The sequence below is a fragment of the Hippopotamus amphibius genome, chromosome 6, assembly GCF_030028045.1.
Source record: "Hippopotamus amphibius kiboko isolate mHipAmp2 chromosome 6, mHipAmp2.hap2, whole genome shotgun sequence".
Classification (NCBI taxonomy): domain Eukaryota; kingdom Metazoa; phylum Chordata; class Mammalia; order Artiodactyla; family Hippopotamidae; genus Hippopotamus; species Hippopotamus amphibius.
In genome coordinates this window covers 155,354,446-155,373,206 of record NC_080191.1, presented here as the reverse complement: position 1 = coordinate 155,373,206, position 18,761 = coordinate 155,354,446, and the positions used below count along the sequence as shown (strand labels likewise).

The 18,761-nt window shown below is 39.1% G+C and overlaps 1 protein-coding gene across 6 annotated transcripts in view; it reads left to right on the top strand.

Moving 5' to 3' along the window:
- The window catches only part of PEX5L (peroxisomal biogenesis factor 5 like), a 171,251-nt gene that overhangs the window by 94,747 nt on the left and 57,743 nt on the right, over positions 1-18,761 (top strand). For all 6 annotated transcript variants that reach the window (XM_057740114.1, XM_057740115.1, XM_057740111.1 and 3 more), the window contains one exon: positions 6,366-6,461. In XM_057740114.1, coding sequence (XP_057596097.1) covers positions 6,366-6,461 — 96 coding nt within the window. The remainder of the gene's footprint in view (positions 1-6,365; positions 6,462-18,761) is intronic.

The following is an 18,761-nucleotide window of genomic DNA, read 5'->3' as shown; positions in this document are numbered from 1 at the left end:
TAATAGTAATATATTTCTAATACACTATTTGAAATGTTTACAGCAATCTTGGGAATTAATGTTATCTCCATTTCTCAGATAAGAAATGCATCTTAGAGAACAGAAGTAACTTTTCCAAGGTGACACAGCCAAGATGGAGAGGCATCAGCACTCAAATCACACCCACCAGCCCTTGTTCTTCATCACTCATCACCTCTTATCGGCCACATCTAGCTTATCCACCTGAGAGAACTCACACACCATCGATTTCCCTTCTCATTGCAAGTCCTGATTATTACTTAGTTTATCGGGTTAACATGAGTTAAGTGATTTTAAAGAATATCACTTTCCTCCAGAAACTCTGAAGATGACTCAGGATTGTCATCTGATCCGAGGCGGTACACAATTTTGCGCCTCCCCTTCCAAATTCATTCTCAACCTCTTACTCTTAGAAATGCTAATGGCTTCCAACAGATGAGATTTAATGTCTACTATCCATAAAGCCGTAAGTGAGGCAGTGGAAAAGTTTAAAAAATGAGACAGATTGTAAGAAGTATGAAGACCTTTATGTCTAGTAGAAACAATTAGATAGTACACTGTAAATATAGTTTTGCTTTTCGGAAGATGGCAGAGGAACCACATCAACTTCCCTTTTCCCTTTCTGGCCACACACAGTGAGGTACCAATGAGGAAGAAAGCAAGGGAAGATGGAAGGAAGGAACACAGCAAAGAAGGAAGAAAGGCAAGGACAACAGGAAGGCAAAAAAGAAGGAAAGAAATCTGAAGATCATTTTCAGCATAGTAGAAAATCTGCACTTACTAGGTACTCAACAAATACTTTTTAAAGTGAAAAAACAAGGGATGCTAACAAAAAAGAAACAAAACCATTAAAAAATTCAGAAGTAGAGACTAGTGGTTAAAGGACAAAAAAATAAAATTTTATTTTTATTCTTTCATCATTTTGAAGCTAGTTTCAAAAATGATTTTTAGTTATGTATGCTAATAGACTGTCCATCTCCTTTAAAAATTAGCCCTGATTTGCCTTGATGTTCCATAACATAGAATTTCATAATTGGAGGGAGATGGGAACCATAAGCTATCCACCTTTGCACGAAACTCTGGGAATTTGCTCTTGACACATAAGGCACAGTTTTTTTGTGTACTTCCTATGGTAAACGTCTATTGACTGATTAAGAAAAACTATCATGACCATCTTAATGAGGCGGGTGTTTAGATGATCTCTTCTAGCGTGAGTCTAAGTAGTCTGCAATAACCACTAAACAAAAGTGGTCTAAACACAGATTTTTTAAATGAATTTCCAGTCACACCTGATAACCACTAACCAGAAAAATGATAATTTAATAAAGCCAATTTTATTGAGCACGTACTATGTACTGAGCATTTTGTGTGTATTATTTACATGAATTATTGCACTTAATTCTTATACAGACTCCTGAAGTGAGTATACACTTTGCGGATGGGAATACTGAGGATTGGGAATACCCTGGTGGTTCAGCGGTTAGGAATCCGCGCTTTCACTGCCAAGGGCCCCAGATTCAATCCCTGGTGAGGGAACTAAGATCCTACAAGCTGTGCGGCACGGATGGCAAAAAAAAAAAAAAAATAGTGAGGATTATAGAGATTAAGTAATTTGTCCAAGGTCACCATTAATACTAAATGGTAAATCAGGACTTGACCCGAGGCAGTCTGACTTTATAGAGTATGCTTTTAACGACCATTATATAAGATCTGCTAGTTGTTATATTTTTCTTTTCTACAGTTAAGCAGATCTCTTTTCTCCTTCAGTTTCTTTTGGAAAGATGCTAAGCTTTTTTAAAATGTGTTTGGGTTGAAGATCTCCAGCAATTGTATGAGAAACTATGAACGACTGCTATAGAGGTTAGCCAACAAAATTATGCTAGGATGACCACAGCCACAAATACAGTCATTTGCAAATCATAATGTTGATCACAGTCATAATTTTGAGTAAAGAGAACAAAGCATAATATTATTTTTAGAGTTATTTAATTCTTCTTTCCCTTCACCTCGTGCAGATCATTCAGTGCAATCAACAGCTGGGGAAATTAAATGCTTTCTTCTTCTTTGGAGACTGTAATACCCTAAAATCCAATTAGCTTAAACCAATTAAAATGCTGTTTCTAAAGCAAGGCACTTCCAGGAGGTTGCTGTTAACTGTGGAGAATTTTTCAAAATCATGCAAAGAAGAAAGGAAATGCCTACGTCAGAGTATGTTTGTGAACTGCAGAGTTCCACCTACATGCACATAATGTCAATTTCTAGAGTAGAAGTTCTCACAGTGTGGTCCCTAGACCAGCAGTGTCAGCATCTCCTGGGAACTTGTTAGAAATGACGATTCTATAGCCCCACCCCGCACCTACTGACTCAGAAACCCAGGGAGTGGAGGCCTGCAAACTGTGTTTGAACAGGACCTCCAGGTGATTCCAATGCATGCTATAGCTTGAGAACTGCTATTACAGCCATTGTGCTACCAAAATAGCTGCAGCTTAAACTTACAGGTGTAATTGTCCTGTTTATCATTCCTCTACTTAAATGCTAAGAAATATTTGCAGTTTACAAGCATTGTTTCTATGTTTTCCCATATTACAGTTTTGCCTGTAATGAAATTAGATGTAAAAAAAAAAAAAAAGTGTTGTTCAAAAAGAAGGCTGATCTTGACTGTGCGTTATAGTCTGTATTTCGTTCCCAGTCCTAAATCAGCATGTCTGGGCACACTGCTGAGCTGCTAAAAAGTTTCAGAACCTTTAGATGTATACCACCCTCAGCTTGAAAACTGCCCCTGTTTACATTCAGTATCTACTTACATTTTATAGCATTTACTTTATGCTTCCTTGGGCAAAATAAATGGCTTTGAAATGTGAGGTAGATAACATTTGAATTAGTAATAACATAAGGTTTTTCTAACTATGTGGAAAATGGCACTAACCTAAATAGTAATTGTACTATCAAAATAAGATTTCATTTGCACAGTAAGATTCTATTTACACTTGCGGTTTTAGGCGGTAAAGAGAATATGAACTGTAAGTCTGGAATCCAGAGAGAGAGATTTTCCTCTTCTTCCTGATATATGGTGCCCTTCGCATCGTGTGATTCATAATCCACTTGGGTCGTGAAACATTGATGAAGGGAAGCCAGTGACAGTAATGGAGTCCTGTTAGGTCAGGCTTAACAGGAAAGACAGATCATATTTCACGGGTGAAAAGTGACTCTAATGAAAGGAGGTGCCTTGGGACAAAAATATTAGTGCTTTCTCTTTCTTCTCCTAATGTCATTCATGACATTATTATATAAATGCACAAAGTTTATTTCTTACCATGTATCCACATTTTTTAAAATTTGTTTATTTCATTCATAAATGAACCAGCAGGAAGATGAGAGTTGGTTCCAAAAGCAAAGGATTAAGGAACAGAGATTTGTATAGCCAGTTGGGAAAGAAATGCCAAAATAAGTTTACCAAGTTAGATACAAGATTGATTAACTTTCTACAAGACAATAAAGTCCTATCATCTTTGGGGTTAACTTCTCTACCAGGCTGTAACACCCTAACAAGCTATCAATTCTAAAAGGTTATGAATCATCTGCACCTTTATATTTGTTAGTCAAATATATTGTCACCCAAGAGGGTCAGATGAGGGGATTGTACTGGGCTGAATGGTGGCCTCCCAAAAGATATGTTCACATCCTAATCTCTGGAACCTGTATCAGTCTCCCCCTCCCTGCCTCAGTTGCCTGGATTAGAAAAAGGTAGTAGCTTCCACAGGATTCAGAGAACAAGGGAGGATGCTTATTTATGGTGGCCATTGGACCTGGTCCACCAAAGAGCAAGGCACTCATGCCAAGGCAGGCCCCGACCTGCCCTCATCGCCCTCCCTTTTCTGACCACAGGCACTGCTCCAGAGGCCTCAACCCTGAGCCGCTCACAGGCCTCGCTCTTTACTAGGTACCCCACTAGGGCATCCTGCAGCCATTCCCCACCCCCAAAATCAGGGCTTGCTAGCACAGACCTCTGCCACTCCAGGCACAGGACAAAAAAATCAACTCCCTCTCAATCTCCTATAAACTCTCCTTAGACTCTAGATTGTCCAGGAGACCTTGACTGAGAACACATAGCTACCTTCTGAAAGTAGGGGACAGAAACATCTTTAATTCAGTCAGTCATAAATTCCCTGATAGCATGTTTTCAACAAATATTTACTGATTATTTATGGAGCACCTACTGTTTGCAGGAGATGCCAGGGATACAGCAGGGAATAAATACAACAAGGAGGAGAAAACATAAATTAATGTTCCTATAAATTAACCTTTCACATTCATTAAAGCAAAATGCAGTCTGACTGTTGTCTATGCTCGGAAATTTTCCTAATAATTACTTTATTATTATTTTCAGCCCACAGCATCCTAGACGGCTTCTTGGCTAACTCCCTCAACCATACATGAACCTCCAAGGGACAGCTTTTCTATATTTTGCATCTTCCTAAAATGGCCAGTTGAGCACAGCCTCCTGTGGAGGGCAATGCATGCAGTGGTTGTGAGCATGGCCCAGAAGCACCAGCCCTACCACTTAACTAGCTGTGAGACTAGGGGCAAGTTAATTAAGCTCTCTGTGCCTCAAAATCGTAGAGTTAATGGTAATCGTTTACCTCAGCTTGTTGAAAAGACAGCATGAGTTAGAGTAGGTAAAGGACTTGAAACAGCGGCTGGCATGTCGTGAGCCCTGGTATTACCACCGTGTAATCATTAAAGATGGGGATTCCTCTTGAGGACCAGTGATGGTGGAGAAAGAATTAAAAGCAGCTGAGCGGAATAGATGGTACGTGCTGGGTGAAGAGCAGTTTCGCTATAGTTTTGGTTTTCAAACATGACTGCTTTTCAAAGTCACTACAGGAGCTTTTCAAACATTTAATTCCTGGGCCCCACCTTCAGAGATCACTTCACTGGTCTGGGGTGGGGCCCAGGCCTGTTCAAGTAATTCCCAGAGAAGCAGGGTTTGAGCATCCCTGCAGGACAGCAATCTACCACATGGCCAAGGAGCCACCCCTGCCCTGCAATGAAAGGGGGTGGGGGACTTCACTCCAAGCCTCTCTCCCGCCACTCCTCAAGGCCTAGTTGCCTTAGCAGTGCAATCCCTCCTCCTGCAGTTTGTCCACAGGCATCCTTCGGGCATGCATCGCTTGTCAGGCCCTGGACTTGGGATGGGGCAGTTCACAAGTTATCAGACAAAATCCTACCAACGTGGATCCCACAGCAAAGCAAGAAGATAGAGAAGAAAACAAGCAGTTACATGGAGAAAAATCAGAAACACTCTGAATGCTCTTGGAGAGAGTTCTAAAATTATAGTGTATGCTTACTAGGAAATCCCTGGGAAAAGACAGAGGTAGATCTGTAAGTACAAAATGTGGAAACTCTCCAAGGCACATTGTTGAATAGAAACAAGTAAGCCACAGACTAGCATACCATGTATGTTTCACATTTCAAAACTTTTTGAAATACATTGTGATATTTTACCTATGGGTGCATAAATATATAACTTCAAAGAAAAAAGGTCTAGAATTACACCTCTTTTCCATGATTATTTGTTTTCCAAAAGAATGTACTCATTGTTTGTGAAATTTAAAATTAACATTTTTTAAATTCCAGCAAACTCTTTGTGGGGGACCTTCTGGAAATATTTGCATGTAGCTAAGTTAAGATGTGTATCATATTGCCTGTTAATTGTGACAAAGCAGTTGGCATTACCAGACATGATTCTATCTAAGTGACTATTATTTAGCAGAGAGCAACGTCCTGAGGAAATGGGACATGAGACAGATGTGTGCCAATAGAGGGAAGGCAAAGAAAGAGAATTCAGCACAAAGCTCAGCTGAGTGTATAAAGAGAAGGATCTAGCAGCTACCTTCCATATCTGCAACTTTCACAGTTTCACCTGAGGCTGGTCCTGCTAACAAGCTGAAAGCTCGAATATCAGCTTCCAGGTCTAGCCTACTAACAGAGATTCTCCATCCTAGCTGCATATTAGAATCACATGGGGAGACTTACTAAACTATCAATGCCTTGAACCAAAACCAATGAAAAGTAAGACCTTTAGGAGGCTGGGCCTGGGTATTTTTAATACAACCAGGGCCGAGACTCACTGTTCGAAGATGCATGCGTGCACCATCTCAGTTTGGGCACCATCCCAGTTTGGGCACCATCCCAGTCTGGGCACCATCGTGCTTGCAAAGTACTCCAAAAATGACATCAGTTGCAGGTTTCTTAAATTCTAGGGGACTATGGGAAAAGGAAAAATATTTGTATTTTTGTATTACAGGATTCCAAAATTATAACACCAAGTGTTTTATTTATTTCAGGCTCGACTGACCAAAGAACAGCGCTGGGGAAGTGCATTGCTTTCCAGAAACCACTCCTTAGAAGAGGAATTTGAAAGGGCAAAAGCAGCAGTAGAGGTAAGTTTTTTGGTTTGTTTTTCTGTTTCATGTTTCTGAGAGTGGAATTCAAAACAATCAAACTTCAGCAGAGTACACATGAAATGGGTCTTTATAGACATGAAATAATCATGACTATGATTATTGGAATGAGACCTGTTACCATATAACTTTTGACTTACCACCCAGCGTGACTAATAGATGTCACTCTTACGTCAATTCTGTGGTAGATTAGCAGTGACTTCTGGAGTCTTGGGTCAGAAAGAACTCTGAGCCTCGTCTGGGTCCCAAAATGAACCTATGCTATGCATTTGCTATGCTTCTGTGAGGCCAAGGCTCATGCCTGATGTTTTTATCTCTCTGGCATCTAGCACAACGTCCGAAACATAGAAGGTTTTAATGCCCCTGAAATATTATACATTCTCCTGAGTGGGGAAAAAGGCAGGGCTGAGATATTCTAATCAATGGATAGCCTAATCTTGAGTCATATTTTTTTTTTTTTTTACTGTTGACTGTTCAAAACAATGGCAATGTTGATGAATCAAATGAAACATTTAATTTGAACATTACTTTCTTTATTTAGCCTGAGAGAGAGAGAGAGAGGAGGAGGAGGAAAGAAAGAAAAGGTAAAGGGAAGCCAAAAAAAAAGCATCCTTTGCTGTTTTTATCCATTTCCTTCCTGGGTAGAAGCACATAGTGCATCACAGGGTGCCATCTAGGACTCTCACCAGAGCTTTGCTAGATGACTATTTGAGAGGGGAGCTTTGCACCCAACCCAAGTATGAACGTGTCAGGACCTCCATTTCTATTACTGATATGAAATCTTGAAAATTGAAAGTATTCCTGTAATATGGCTCATTTATGTGGCCATCTTACCACTAGAATTTGGATGAAAGGATTATACTATGGGTAGTCTTTCAGTAACTCCATACTTGAAGTGCAATTAAATCAGACTTGTGATTTAATATTAAAAGGATTCTTTATATTCTAGGAAATAATTCCAGCCAAATTTCATATCGTCATTCAGAAACCTAATAAGAGAACACTTTTATCTCACCACAGTACAATCCACCCAAATTTCTTCTTTTAATTTTAATTCTTTTTATTAAAAAAAAGTTAATGTATATTTAGTGCTCTTGAATGTGATTAAGTGATAGATTTGATTGAGACCAGCTGAGCTCAATCAAATTGCTCAACTGCATGGATCCTGTAGCTCAGTTTCTCTTAACTGTAGATTTTTCCGGACTTGAGCTAATTTAAGTTTCTTTTGAACGCCTACTGTGTATAGCACACTGAATTAACATTAAAAAGAAGATTATTTAGAACCATAGAATCTTGGGGCAGGAAAGACTATAATTTATCTGGTCCCATTTATAATGAGACAATGGGTTCACACCCCAAAGACTTAATTACATAGTAACATCAACAAGGAAAAAATTGTCCATCTGTCTATCTCTTCGTAAAATCACTTAATCTTAGTTTTAGTGGAGACCTTAGAAGTCATCTCTCCTAACCAGGCACACAAAACAATTTTTTCAAACATACATAATAAACTACTTATTCAAACATACCCTGATTCTACTTGAATGTTTCCAATTAGGAGCAACACTTCTTTTCAAGAAAACCTATTTCAGTTTTGGACAATCCTAACTATTAAAAAGATCTTCCCTGAATTGGGCTGAAATTGGCCTACAGCAGCTACCAGGTTTCTTACCCCAGGCTTTGCCCTCTCTGAAACAAGGCAAAAGTTAGGTGAATCCCTTCTAACTTGTCGCTAATACCTAAATAACAACATACATCTCTTTAACCATATGAGTCTCATTTTTCTGCATCTCTATGGTCCTTTCCAGCTGAAAAATCCTAAAAGGCTGTTACTTCCAGTAGTTATGCAGCAAACATTACTGTCTGTCTGTATGTGCTGGCTGCTGAACTAGGTACAAGAGATCAAGGAATGAGCTAGCTTTGAGTCGTTGTCTAACAATGGTATGGACCAGATGTCCAACTTAGACAAATCATTTGCTCCCTTCTAGTTTCTTCATTATAAGATGAGGGGTTTAGATTTATAAAATACTAAGAATGCTATATGTTTTTAGCTTCAAGTGAAGTGAATAGTAAGTACAGAATTCCCAGCAAAGCAGAAACTCGTAAGCACGTTTGCCCAGCTGGAAGCCTGGAACTGAGACGCTCCCTTAAGGAATGAGGGAGGATGCTGCTGACCAGAAGGTGTGAACAGTTGTGGAGAAAAAGGTGCAAGTCGTGGGGGCAGGGGTTCTATTTCACTAAGCTGATGGTAAATCAGGCCTTCAAAATTGCAAACATGCGTGAACTACTTACTTTCCGACATTATTTTTATCCAGGGTTTAATCTAAATCCAGAGTAGAAGACATTATAAAATGCATCAAAGAGTCTTAGAAATATACATGGCCCTTGACCCAGCTACTTCTTAGAATTTATCTTAAAGAAATAATCATGAAAGTTTGCAATATTTTATCTGTAGAATTTTTTTAAATAGCAAAAATTTGGGAATAGCCCAACTGTCCCATAACAGAGAATTAACTAAGTTATTATCTCTACAGTAAAATGCTGTGTAACCATCAAAAACTACATCATAGAAAAATATTTAAGATCATTTTAAAATGTCCAGCAATAATTGGAATAATTTATATACTGACAGTTTTACAATATGATCCCAAATTCATAAAATGATAATAGCTTAATACCCAACATGTTAGAATACATACGGCGTGCAAGGCACCACGTCAGGAGCTTTGCATGGATTCTCATTTAATCCTCACAGCAGTCCTATGAGGAAGGTAATATTACTATTCTCATTCTGCAGATGAGAAAACTGAAGCTTAAAGATATTGGAGACAGTTATGTGGCATTTTATAAGCAATTACAATAGACTGAAAATGACCAGCTCTCATTTAGCAAGTTACAAAGTCATGATTTTCACCCAGACTCCAGAGCCCGTATTCTGAATCACTGCACTGTATAAGTGTAAAGAGTGTCTGTGCCCAAATGTTGACTGTAGTTATCCTTGGGTGGCTGGATTTGGAGGGATTTAATTTCTTCTATTAGCTTATCTGTATTTTCCAAATGTTCTGTCGTAACATGTTGGTAATCAGAAAAGAAGTGGTAAGTTATAGGTACTATAGTAGAATCTCAGATTCTTAAGAGAACTAAAAGTGCCACATTCTTCATTTCAAGACCAATGAAGAATAGCACCGCAGACTGGCTTCATCAGACACTGTTCTAAGCACTAGTAAGACCCAGATGAAAACCATGCCTGGAGCAAGTTGAATTTTTCCAAAGTCTCCACTTTTATATCATCTGATTCCAGTATTCCTTCTATTTCACATTCTGTTCCATCCTTAAACCCTCATTTTTTTTAAGTCATCATCTTGCCTCGTGACCGGGCACCTGGTCCCCTTTCCAGCTCCTTCTGTGCCCCATCCCCTCAAGAGCTCCGGGGCACCACCGTGCTCTCCGTTCCTCTTGCACAGCAGCCTCATTGCCTGCTGTCGCCACTTTGTCTTTCCTCTACAGGGAACATTTCTCCCCCAGATCCTCGTGGCAGGTTCCTTCTTGTCATTCAAATTTTCGCTTTGGCGTGAACGCCTCAGAAAAGCTGGACCTGACCACCAGCTGCTATCACAGCACCTAGAGTTTTGGTTTTCCTCCTTATATTTCTCACTTTGTATTCCGCTGTTTGTTTTTATTTGTCTGCTTGTTCTCAGTCCACTTTAAAATATAACCTCCGTGAGAAAAGGGAAATTGTCTCTTATTTAACACTGTACCCCAAGATCTAAAACAGTGCCTGGTACCTAATAAGCATTTAATAAATACTTGTTGAGTTAATGGATGGATGGATAGCTAATTGTTCATCATCTAATGTGAGACACACTTCTTTCAGTCTATCTAATGTTGCTTATAAAGTGCCATATCTTCTAATGTAATTTAGTATTTGCATTTTCATAGCTGATGTAAACAATTCTGTCTGTAGCATACAGATTTCTACCAGGGACTGTACTGAAGTGTCCTCTGTCTTGGTCTCAGTGTCAGTCCATGGGGCACATTTATTACAATGCAGGTAACACCAACCAATCTTACCATGAGTAACATTGGGCATGTTTTATATTCTGCACAGTATGAACTTGTCTATACTTATACTACATAATACCTGACAACATGCAGTTTAACTAACATTGAGCTAAAATGCCCTAAAATTCCATCTCTTCTACTAGAGTAAAGACAGCTAACACCATGTGCATACTTATTGCGTATCTTAAATGACCTGGGAACCTGTTAATGTGCAAAGACTAACATTGCTCCAAGCTCGGGTTGAACAGTTAGATCTAGTGAGGCCTCATGTGGGTGAAGCTTTTTGCCTCCATATCTTACATTTTATTGAAAAATCACTGCAAATTCATCTCCGCTCAAAATATTGTAATTTTAGGGCAAAGAGCTAAATATTCCTATTTGGGATTTCAAAAAAATGCCTCTTCCCTGAAGCAGCTTCCTCCATGCTTCCTCCTGGATTTTCTTCCTAGCCAGCAGCCTAAACACACTGTCAGCTTTAACAAGTCCCTGGTAAAGATGCACAGGGAGGTGCAAAAATGAGAAGCAGGGAAGGAGCCCTGGGAGCTCAGTGAGCCCTGAAGCTGCCTCCCAGGAACGGAGATCCCTAGAGAGACCTGTGCTGCATCTGCAGAGGAGAGAGGAGGTCACATGGGCAGTCAGCATACCTGCAACAGCACATCAAAAATACCTCTTATCACTGTTAGCAGGGAGGAAAAGAGTCAGCCAGCATCTGGTACTGTGTTTAGCTAGGTAGTCTCTCTAGGTGCCTCAGCCTTCAAAATAAACTTGATATAGCAACAAATTCATCAGACATGTTTGAAGCTCCTGTGGGCTAGGTGCTAGGAATAGAAAACTGAGTAAGATAGCTCTGCCCTTAGAGATCTGGAAGAATTGCAGGTATTTTGCAGCTCAGGAGATCATCAAGTATAGTTTATCCCATGGTATAGTTACTGTGGATTTACATGTCCATCTCCACATTAGATTTTGACCTTTTACAGGTGGGACCATGTCTCATCTTTCTTTATGTTCTTAGCACCTTTCAGAGAGGCTGGCCCAGACCAAGGCCCCACAAACTTTTGCTGAATAAATAAATGAACATATTAGCAACTTCTTCCTTTAATGCATTTATTTCATCTACACATCTCTTCCTTAGTGTGTGTTTAAAAAATATCACTAACTTACTAACAGAAGATGAACTTTGTGCCCTGACAAGGGTCATTGAAAGCTACCTCCTAACTCCCCATTTCTGTGTCCTATCTCAAAGGACATAGCTCTCAAGATGACTCTCCTTCAGACTCCAGGCTAACTTTCCCTCAGCAGCACTATATGAAAAAGCACAGGCAAATTGGTAATTACTGTTTAAGAACATGGATAGTGAAAGAGTTTAATGCTAACTAGTAATTCCTTGGTCTGGAAATGTGAGTGACCCTCTTTATCTCTGTTAAGTTTAACTAGGAAATGTCATGTTCAAAACAATGTAACATCTGATAGGCACCTCAGAAATACTCAGTGATTGAAGGGAATTGGAGACTTGAACTCCTTTTGTTAACATAGGATTATGTAAGAAACTGCTGACTTTGGTGCCCTCCTACCAAGAAGATTAACTATCTCTACCACCCCCTCATATTTTCTCTTGCTTTCTATGACAGTGTCATCTCTTTGAAGTAGATGGAAGAGATTAATGGATTAAACACTACTTAAATCATTCTGACTTAGGTTCAATATCCAAAAAAGAGAAAATCTTCTGAAAATATATGGAAACATTGGGCAATATTGAAGGGATCTTGAGGTTAACTGCTTAAGATACAGATTTCCTAAAGCTTATTAGCATGTCATGTTCGCGAACGTGCTTCCCACGTTAGAGTGTAGATAAATCACATAAAGATTAGATGTGTTGTGAATTCATTGGGAAACTGGCAGTGTTGATTTCATAACGATTCAATATCCTTCCATTTTAAACAAAGAAAAATTGATTTTCGAAAACGATTTGAAGCATAGATGAGTCTTATTGTCGAGTGACTTGTGATTAAACCCTCATAGGTGATATGGGTGAAAGTACAAAGTGGTATAAGATGGTCTGAGATAAATGTATGTAAGCAGTTTAAAGGAATAGCGATATTTAGAGTCCACCCACAATTTACGTAGGTGTTTTGAACAGTTACTGTATTCTTTCACTGTCCCTTGATATCCATTGTGTAAATACTAAAGTAATTAAGTCTTTGACTTGGCCCGTTCTCTTTTTTAAAAATTTTTATTGGAGTATAGTTGATTTACAATGTTGTGTTAGTTTCACGTGTACAGCAAAGTGAATCTGTCATATCTATACATGCATCCACTTTTTTTAGATTCTTTTCCCATATAGGCCATTACAGAGTATTGGGTAGATTGTGCTATACAGTAGATTCTTAGTGGTTATTTGCTTTATATATAGTAGTGACTTGACCCATTCTAACAAAACCTCAGTTATCTACAGATTGGTCTTCTAGACCATCATATTTGTATGATGGTCTATAAGCTCCAGACCAAAAAGTGGCTTGGATAAATTCCCTTAACTCCCAGACTAACAGGCAGATCTGCTCAGTGCCACCATTTAGGGTCCCAGGTTCCTTGCAACTTGTTTCTCCTTGACCCCTTAGGGTGTTATCCTCCCTAAGGATGGTCAAAACCAAGTTCCAGGTATGTTGTTTCTCCAGCCCCCATCAGGGGAAGGAGAGCTTGAAGGAGGCAGGCCCACCTTCCTAAAAGCTCTGGCCCAGATCTCGTCTGCTCACACTCTGCTGGCTGGAGCTTAGTCAAACACATCACACCACCACCAGCTCCACCACCACCCATGCCCCAATCTGCAAGTGAGAAATGGCCACCGTTCTACCACCACAGAAGAAAGGAAAGTGTATTTTGAATGACAGCTAGCAGTCTCTGCCACAGGTACCCTCCAGCTCTGATATGTGTAGGAATATTAGAAAGCCTCTCTCTCTCAATATCTCTTTCTCTCTCCTGGACTTTTTTTTTTTTTTTTTTTAACTTTTAGGACCAACTATTAAATAATTTTCTAGGAATTTCTGTAGGAGGAATACTGTCATTCTATTTATCTGGAACATATAAAATCCCCTTTTTTTATTGAAGTATAATTTATTTATAATATTGCAAATGGTATACAGCAAAGTGATTCAGTTATACATACACACACACACACACATATATATATTCTTTTTCATATTCTTTTCCATTATGGTTTATTATGGGATATTGACTATAGTTCCCTGTGCTATACAGTAGGACCTTGTTTATCTATTTTTTATATAGTAGTTTGTGTCTGCTAATCCCAGACTCCTAATCTATCCTCTCCCTCCCCCTTTCCCCTTTGGTAACCATAAGTTTGTTTTCTGTATCTTCAAAACCCCTTCTCTAAGTTAGCAATTCTGTGCCATGTAAACCAATCATCACTATTCTGTAAATCTTCCTGTAATGTTGAATATTATTCATCTTGGTTTATTGAAAAGGAACAAAAACAAGATCTGCAGGTTAAATACCTTATTTTTGTCAAGTAGTGAAGTCGGAGGTTAAAATAATTCTAGTCTTTAATGCTATATTCAGGTCAGTAGAGCTATCTGTCCATTTTGGTTTCAAAAGGCTTTTTATAAAATAAAATCAAAATACTAGATGATGAGAGAGATCTCTTTTTTAATGACAAACACTTTATGCTGCTCATTCGTTTAATAAGTAGAACATCAAACACACAACCCTACAGAGTTCAGTAAAGAATTAGTAAACTCCCTGTGGGCAAAGCAGCATCTTGAATTTCCTTTATTCATTTGATGAGGGCATATAATATACCACACAATGAAGGTACATAGTTGATGTTCCATACATAAATAATTCCTATGGATTAAGAAAGTGGTTCTTTTCCATGAGGGTAACCAGTCCTTCTTCCTCCTCCAAGATGATCAATCACCAGCCTCTTAGATCTTGTATTAGTCAGTGTTCTCCAAAGAAATAGAGCCAGTAGGTTATAGAGATAAAGACAGAGACTGAGATATACTATAAGGAATTGGTTCACACATTTTTGGAGGCTGAGAAGTCCCACAATCTGCCATCTGAAAGCTGGAAACCCAGAAAAGCTGGTGGTGTCATTTCAGTCCAAACCCAAAGACCTGAGGTCCAGGAGAGCCATTGGTATAAGTCCCAGTCTGAATATAGGAGAAGACCAATTTCCCAACTCAAGCAGACAAATAGAAAGAATTCTCCCTTCCTCTGCCTTTGTGTACTTTTCAGGCCCTCAACCGATTATGTGATGGTCACCTACATTGGAGAGGGCCACTGCTTTACTCAGTCTACCAATTCAAATGCTAATCTCATATAAAAACAGACACAGAAATGTTCAACCACATGTCTGTGTACTCTATAGCCCAGTCAAGTTGACACATAAACTAACCATCATAAACTGATCTTAATAACATTCCCAGAGATCCCCAGTCTTCTCTGGAACCTCTGATACTGAACTGTGAGAGATGTCACAGGCTATTTTAGAGTTAGTGCTCCATGCCAGGGATTCATGGGGCCTGCCCCATCAACACAGAGGAAAGGCTGAAATTCAGAGATGCTAAGGGACTTGCCCAAGCACACACTGCAGATCACTGCAGGCAGAACTAGAACCCACATTACCTTGGAGCTGTTGATAAAGGGAGGAACTTCTGAATTCAGATAGTGATCAATACAGTATTAAAAATTACTCTAACTTGGAATTTGGTTTAGAGATGTATTTTTTTTCTTATATCAGATTTCTTTAATATATTGGTTTTAATTTATATTAAAGTAACTTGGTATTATTTGAAATACACATCAACCCCTGACATGGACAGCTATATTTAGTGAACCGAGAGGGCTAGAGGTGTGGAGAGAAAGTAAAAGGCAGAGAGGTATTAAAACATAGCTAGAAATTATCAATATGATACATGAGCCACATGTGATGAATTGGAGATGAATTTGATTTCCCATGAAAAACTGACTGCATGGTGAAATCTGAGAGTAAAGGTTTCCAGGGATATCCCATGCTAGTTACTTTATATCCAAAGAATAAAAGTGGATAAATAAGTAACCTCAAGTCAAGTCCAAAAGTCAGAATATTATGGTTATTAACACCATTTGCTTCCTATATCAAAAAGCTTGGGTAGTCATAGAAAAGAGTTGAGCAGTCAGATAGTCTGTTTCTGCAGTCCTGTGTGGCTCTAGAGTGAAAATGCAGACATACACAAGACTGACTACCTGCTCTGACTTCAGAAGGGAAGTAGATAGATCACTCTATCCTTAAACTCAAATGTGAAAAAATATTTCATTTTCACAGAATAAGTAAAACCAATCCCTTAATTAAATTCAGATGTGTTTCTGTGATGGAAACGGTGTTTATCGAAGCCATTGATGTAAAGAACACACTTGAGAAAGCTCCATTTCAAGTTAGCCACGTCCTTGTCTAAATCATTTCTTATGACTCATTTGGTATTCTAAACAGAACCTTCCTTTCCAAAATAAGCTGGTTTTTGATACTGAAGCATGTTCATTCTCTACCTGTGCTGAACAGACAGTGAATTGTGAGCATCAGATTTAAGTGACCTCATAAATTAGGTTTGTTTTAATTGGCCAGCTGGCAACAATTTGGGCTTCGAAACTGGAATTATTTCTTTCATTAGTGAAGTTTGATTTAATGGATCTGTCAACTCACAGTGATTATTTGGATCAATGATAAAGATTTACCCCATTCAAAATAATAGCTTTGCATGGTTCAGGCTGCCCAGGATGGGTGAGAACACACATATACACATGCACACATAACACACACTGTAAATTTAGGGAAGGTCCTGACTTATTCAGACAAGGATCCCAAGCATAATGGAAGTGAAGTGGCCACGTGAGTGGAAGTAGATGCCGCTTCTCAGTCTGGCTTCCTCTAGAGTCCCTAATATGCGTGTGCAGCTGTTGGTGACACTAAGCCCACAAGGCAGGCCTTTTACACTTGGGCTTTGTGTCTTTACTCAGGAAGAACTTACATAGTCCATCCTGAATCCATTTGATTCTCTGGCTAAATGCAGGTGTCAGAAAAGATGGGGCCTCACGCTGTGTATTCATCAAGGGATGAGGAGAAAATGGCAGCGATGTGCCGGAGCATCGCCCAACGGCCCCAGTACCTCAGGCTCCCCGGATTTCCAGAAAGCCTACTGCCATGCTCATAGGGGTGATCTAAACTATTACAGAATTTTAAGTACACATAAACTTTGAGAAAAGGATAGAAGGAAATGCAAATGTATCAACAGTGATTAATAACATCTCTGATAGTGAGATTCAGAGATTATTAGTTTTCATTGACAGTTTCAATGATTCTTTTTTTTTTTTTTTTGGAATATAATTGCTTCACACTCTTGTACCAGTTTTTGAGGTACACCAAAGTGAATCAGCTGTATTTATACACATATCCCCATATCCCCTCCCTCCCATGACTCCCCCCCACCCTCCCTGTCCCGGCCCTCTAAGGCATCCATCATCGAGTTGATCTCCCTTTATTATACAGCAACTTCCCACTGGCTATCTGTTTTACAGGTGGTAGTATATATATGTCTGTGCTACTGTCTCACTTCGTCCCAGCTTCCCCTTCACCCCCGCCCCCCCCCCCCAACCTCGTGTCCTCCAGTCCATTCTCTGCATCTGCCTCCTTATTCTTGTCACGTCACTGGGTTCATCACTACCATTTTTTTTTTTTTTTTTTTTTAGATTCCATATATATGAGTTAGCATACAATATTTGTTTTTCTCTTTCTGGCTTACTTCACTCTGTATGACAGACTCTAGGTCTATCCATCTCATTACATATAGCTCAATCTCACTCCTTTTTATAGCTGAGTAATATTCCATTGTATATATATGCCACATCTTCTTTATCCATTCATCTGTTGATGAGCATTTAGGTTGCTTCCATGTCCTGGCTATTGTAAATAGTGCTGCAATAAACATTACGGTACATGTTTTTTTTGGATTATGGTTTTCTCAGGTTATATGCCCAGTAGTGGGATGACTGGATCATCTAGTAGTTCTATTTTTAGTTTTTTAAGGAACCTCCAAACTGTTTTCCATAGTGGCTGTACCAATTTGCATTCCCACCAACAGTGCAGGAGAGTTCCCTTTTCTCCACACCCTCTCCCAACATTTGTTATTTCTAGATATTTTGATGATGGCCATTCTGACCAGTGTGAAGTAATACCTCATTGTGGTTTTGCCTTGCATTTCTCTAATGATGAGTGATGGTGAGCATCTTTTCATGTGTTTGTTGACCATCTGTATGTCTTCTTTGGAGAAATGTCTATTTAGGTCTTCCGCCCATTTTTGGATTGGGTTATTTGCTTTTTTGGTATGAAGCTGCGTGACCTGCTTGTATATTTTGGAGATTAATCCTTTGTCCGTTGTTTCGTTGGCAACTACTTTTTCCCATTCTGAGGGTTGCCTTCTTGTCTTGTTTATGGTTTCTTTCACTGTGTAAAAGCTTTTAAGTTTCATGAGGTCCCATTTGTTTATTCTTGATTTTATTTCCATGATTCTAGGAGGTGAGTCAAAAAGGATCTTGCTTTGATGGATGTCATAGAGTGTTCTGCCTATGTTTTCCTCTAGGAGTTTTATAGTGTCTGGCCTTACATTTAAGTCGTTAATCCATTTTGAGTTTACTTTTGTGTATGGTGTTAGGAAGTGTTCTAATTTCATTCTTTGACATGTAGCTGTCCAATTTTCCCAGCACCACTTATTGAAGAGGCTGTCTTTTTTCCATTGTATATTCTTGCCTCCTTTGTCAAAGATAAGGTGCCCGTATGTGCTTGGGCTTACCTCTGAGTTCTCTATTCTGTTCCATTGATCTTCCTTTCTATTTTTGTGCCAGTACCATACTGTCTTGATCACTGTGGCCTTATAGTATAGTTTGAAGTCAGGAAACCTAATTCCACCAACTCCATCTTTCCTTCTCAAGATTGCTTTGGCTATTCGGGGTCTTTTGCATTTCCATACAAATTGTAAGATTTCTTGTTCTAGTTCTGTGAAGAATGTCATTGGTAATTTGATAGGGATTGCATTGAATCTGTAAATTGCTTTCAGTAGTACAGTCATTTTCACAATGTTGATTCTTCCAATCCAAGAACATGGTATGTCCCTCCATCTGTTTGTGTCATCTTTGAGTTCTTTCATCAGTGTCTTACAGTTTTTTGCATAC